Source organism: Rhagoletis zephyria, unplaced genomic scaffold (genome assembly GCF_001687245.7).
Source record: "Rhagoletis zephyria isolate East Lansing unplaced genomic scaffold, Rhagoletis_zephyria_1.1 Rzeph_scaffold_14330, whole genome shotgun sequence".
Lineage (NCBI taxonomy): Eukaryota > Metazoa > Arthropoda > Insecta > Diptera > Tephritidae > Rhagoletis > Rhagoletis zephyria.
The window spans coordinates 7,919-12,474 of NW_016171399.1; the positions used below are offsets into that span (position 1 = coordinate 7,919).

The window sequence follows — 4,556 nt, forward strand, 5'->3', positions numbered from 1 at the left end:
TTTACTCTACTCAAAAAATGAAGGAAGTTTTACAAGTTAGTGGATTATGACGATGTTGTGTGGATTCAGATTAGGGATAATTATCGACCGTTTTGCCATTTACTTCGTATTAATTGATTCTATAACGATATACCCAATAGATTTATATTTTCCGAAGTTTCCCTAGTTACTCACCCAGTGTAGGAAGGTCCTTCTGTAATTGTTTCTTCCGTTGTGTTCATGGACGCCCTGACAGTATTTCGAATGACTCTCTCGAAAGCTCCCAAAACCAGGTAATGATGAATGAATTGAGGAGCGTAATATTTTTCTCTCTTTTGCCTTTCTTAACTGAACAATGCTGTGCTAACGACCAAAGTGTTGAGGCCTACGATGTCTGCACCAGCCGCAAATAAATATTGCAAATCAAACGGCTTTTCAGAAAGAAGTAGAGCCTAGAGTCTCAATAGCAGTACTATGAAGGAATTTAAAGAGGCCCATTGGCTGCTAAGTATGGTCCTAGTAAGTGTATCACAGTGGAGTATGATTTGTTCTGCTGTCTCTCAGCATTTTTCACCTTATTTAAGTGTTGATTTTCGATGTTTTCTAAAATGTGCTACATATCTCGTATATATGCTCTGTCGTGAAGTATTTTCAGGGGACTCTCCGATTGTGGCTTTCGACATCAATAACACAGGGCAAAACACTGATTTTGGTGCGGAAAATGTTAAAGCTGTTTTTGAACCGTAAGTATAAAAATTCCATCAGGTCCAGATTTTGAGAAAAACTAGGCCAAAGTGTCTAAAATCGCGTTTTTTGCAATATTTGAGAGGCCTTAGCAAAGAAAGAAAAGGTGATAGAACCTTCTGCTTCGACTTAAATTAAAGCTAGAACTCTCGACTACTGTCCCTGCATACTATCCCTGCACCTTGACCTGACGGTCACTTATAATCATTTATTGAACAATAAAAAGTGCTGAAAACTGTGCCACTAAAAAAATTGCCAAAATGGCATTCTTTCTTATTCTGAGTTTCGTAGTAGTAGTCAAAGGTTCTAGCTTTAATTCAAGCCTAAGTCCTTTAGTTTCTTTGCTAGAATTTATAAAATATTGCAAACAACGAGATTTTTTGACACTTTGACCTTGTTTTTCTCAAAATCTGAGCTGACAGCAGCTTTGTACTTACGGATTTATAATCAGCACAAATAATTCTGTCAAAAACAGCTTTGTAATTTTTACTATTATAAGCAAGGTACATGGAACAGGTAGTATCAGTAGAGCAGCTGATTTGATTTATTTTCAAATTATTTGGTCTCGAAAATGTCAAATATTTTTAATTTTTTCTCACAAAAATTCTGAATTGTTAAAATCCATTTGCATGTGAAACCTTTTTCCATACAAAACAAGCGATTGAATAGCAGCTTTTGGAACGTTCGCCCAACTCAGCAGCACAACCGCTGATTACTGGCCCTTGTAAAGGATGGATCAATGCTTCGAGAAGCAAACAAATTTACTAGGAAAGAAAGTTGCATCAATTTTTATTTTTTCCAATTTCAATTTTTTATTTTTTATAATTTTTTGTATTTCACATGGCACGCTTTGATTTAGAAGAAAAAATTCAGAACAGTTGTTGACACTTTCGATACCAGAAGCAACAACAAAATACACGCAAATGTTGTTTTTGCTCTACTGATACTACCTGTTTAATGTGCCTTGGTTATAAGATAACGATTTGTTTCACACACACACACAGCAACTGCTTATCGACGCTAACGAGTTTTGTACCAAACGCTGATTTAGGTGCTAAGAACCTCAGCTCTAAAATACGATTTAAATATTTTACAACATACATTCGATTTGATTTCAACATTTTAGTTTTGCTAATTTGCTTAATTACACTGTTCTCCAATCGGATACATTTTTCCCGTCTATCAGGGTGCATGGCGGGTAAGCCTTATATGGGTAAGCTGGTTCCAGTGGTGGTGGCGGACTTTTCTAGGTTAGCGGTAGAGATCGATCGTTTTGGGGTCTCCCGCTGAGTGCATTGTTTATCGGATTTAAAAACTAACACGGAGTTATTTATATACATAAATACACCCATACATATACAGAAATGTGTAAACAAATCATTTGAATGTTCGATGTTTCTTTTCAGCGAAACTACAACGACCAACATTAAAGTGTGAGGGATCGCTACAAAATGCCTCAGACCAATTCCCACAATGCCGCAGATGCCATCGAACAAAAGTTACTCGGCATACTCGCGGCACAGGATCTAGGCGATATAACACAAGAACTATGCGATTTCTCCCTCGAGGAACAAAATGCAACAGCCGAGGCTCAGGGCATACAACCAAGCGCTGCGGCAGACTACATACCCGTGCTGGGCAAATCCGTGACCTATATTGTAGCCTGTGTGTTGTTTAATGAGCGCGATGAGGTACTCATGATGCAGGAGGCTAAGCAATCTTGTGCTGGTGAGTTGAAATTATTATCGTTTTTAAAAGGTTTAAAAATAAACACTTTTACTTCTGAAGTACAAAAAGAAGAAGTATGATGAGGAGATGTGATGATCTCCGAAATATGGGCTATAACTTCTACCGCTTAGACTTTGTTGCCTTTTCCATTTTTCCCAATAAACATAATCGTGGTAAAAGGCTCAATAACAATAATAAACATTTTTACAATTGCATTAATTTTATTTCAGGTAAATGGTATCTCCCAGCTGGACGCATGGAGAAAGGTGAAACCATTTGTGAGGCAGCTGTGCGTGAGGTGTACGAGGAGACTGGCCTTAATGTGGAACTCACCACACTTTTGGCCATTGAGGTTGCGGGTGGTTCTTGGTTTCGTTTCGTGCTCACTGGCCGCGTAACTGGTGGCATACTGAAAACACCCGCACAAGCGGACAATGAATCATTGCAAGCTAAATGGATTTCCAGGCTCTCCGAATTGCCGCTGCGCGCCAATGACATTCTTAATCTAATTGATATTGGACGCTCCTACAAAGAGCGCGCTTCGGCACCACAGGCGCTAATGCACCATCCAGACGTTTTACCAACCAAATACTCACACCACAAGAACTACTTGCGCGTAGTGGCAGTCATACGCAAACGCGCCACCAATTCATTGAATGTACTCGTTAGTGAAAAGAATGTGCACCACTTCCCCACCGTCGAGGTGCATCCACAGCGCAGTCTTCACTCGACGCTACGCAAATTTATGATCGAACTATTTGGCGCGGAATTGCCGCAACATCGACCGCACGGCATACTAAGTGTAGAGCACTGTCCGTCACCGATGCCATACACCAGCGATGGCATCTGTTTAAATGTGTTGGTTGTTTTCCGACCGCCATTGGAAGAGGTGGCGCTCATTGGTAAATGCACGTGGCACGAGCTAGGAAGACCGCTCGAGGAAAAATTGGCGCGTATACTCTCTAATAAATATTCCACGATACCACTAAATGTTATACGTTAGATATGGGGTAGTGCTAGAAGTGGTTAGGGTGGTGGTATGAAGCAGTATGAAGAAAAGAACCAATAAGTAATAGAATAACTTATACTATATGCGTGTTTACTATGTTTGTATGTACGTTTTACTCAGGCGTACAAACTCACAAATCATACATTTAAATCGAGCATTCAAAAGCGCAAGCTGCCGTGACTGCGGGGTCGCGCGATTATACATAGACTATGTTTATGCTTCTTTTCTACGGGGTTATAAACCACTCGGGTCAATTCAACCCACATGCGTAAACATTTTTTTTATCGAGTTAGCATGTATACACGGGTAGAATATGTACACACATTGTTTCTACACCGGTAGAAATCTGAACACGGGGTTGAAATTTGTACATAAAAAATTTTAGAAGTGTTAGCCAGGGTTGCATTGGGTTTTATAACTCGAGTTGAAAATTTACTGTTTATGCTTGTTGGCTCTACCCGAGTTGAATATAACCGAGCAGTAAAGAATCATAAACATAGTAGTATCTAGATAATAGGTTTGTTCCACAAGCTACTCGGAAGTTACTTCGAGTTACACATACGCGTTCCACAAGCAAGTTTTAGAGTTTCTTTGATATACGCTCGCAGTTTGAACTTTGTTCAGGTTTTTCTACAAGTAGCCTGTGGAACAAACCTAATATCATAAGTATATAGAGAGAGAGAGACATCATGATAAGGTCACCCACGTACTGATAATTTTTGTCTACTTAATTTTTTCAGATTAATTTTAATAATTATTTATAAAAATATAATTCATTCTATAACAAGAGCCATAATCCAAGTTTCAAACTTTGACAAAAATTTATAAAAAATCAACAATGTTTTACCAAAAGTTCACACGTTTTATTCAAAACTTTTACTTTTGGGTATGCAGTACCTTTATAACGAATCTTAGCTATTTTTTTTTATATGGAAGGAAATGCGCATCACTGTCAACAAAAAGAATTGTGAAAAATTAACTTGCACTTTATACTAGAATTGAAAGGGCTATACAACTGCATACCCAAAAAAAATTCAGAATAAAGTGATGGAAATTTTAGTTTCAAACAAATTTTTTGTTTTTGGTTATAGAATAA

The 4,556-nt window shown here is 38.2% G+C and overlaps 1 protein-coding gene across 2 annotated transcripts; it reads left to right on the forward strand.

Moving 5' to 3' along the window:
- Window positions 1-2,128: 2,128 nt before the first annotated feature.
- Window positions 2,129-4,233, forward strand: LOC108378534 (8-oxo-dGDP phosphatase NUDT18-like). 2 transcript variants are annotated; one of them, XR_001849421.1, is made up of 3 exons: window positions 2,129-2,451; window positions 2,682-3,799; window positions 3,843-4,233. XR_001849421.1 is itself a non-coding variant. In XM_017634826.1 (2 exons), exons 1-2 carry the CDS (start codon window positions 2,175-2,177, stop codon window positions 3,452-3,454), a joined length of 1,050 nt encoding a protein of 349 aa, XP_017490315.1. In that variant the 5' UTR covers window positions 2,129-2,174; the 3' UTR covers window positions 3,455-4,233. The 2 variants fall into 2 exon arrangements, 1 of the variants encoding a protein (XP_017490315.1); XM_017634826.1 differs by having other exon boundaries at window positions 2,682-4,233.
- Window positions 4,234-4,556: the final 323 nt, after the last annotated feature.

Bases quoted from the DNA above. Each gene is read 5' to 3' on its own strand.
- LOC108378534 (XM_017634826.1), top strand. From the start codon at position 2,175: ATGCCTCAGACCAATTCCCACAATGCCGCAGATGCCATCGAACAAAAG. The intron at 2,452-2,681 runs GTGAGTTGAAAT...ATTTTATTTCAG, and splicing joins GGCTAAGCAATCTTGTGCTG to GTAAATGGTATCTCCCAGCT.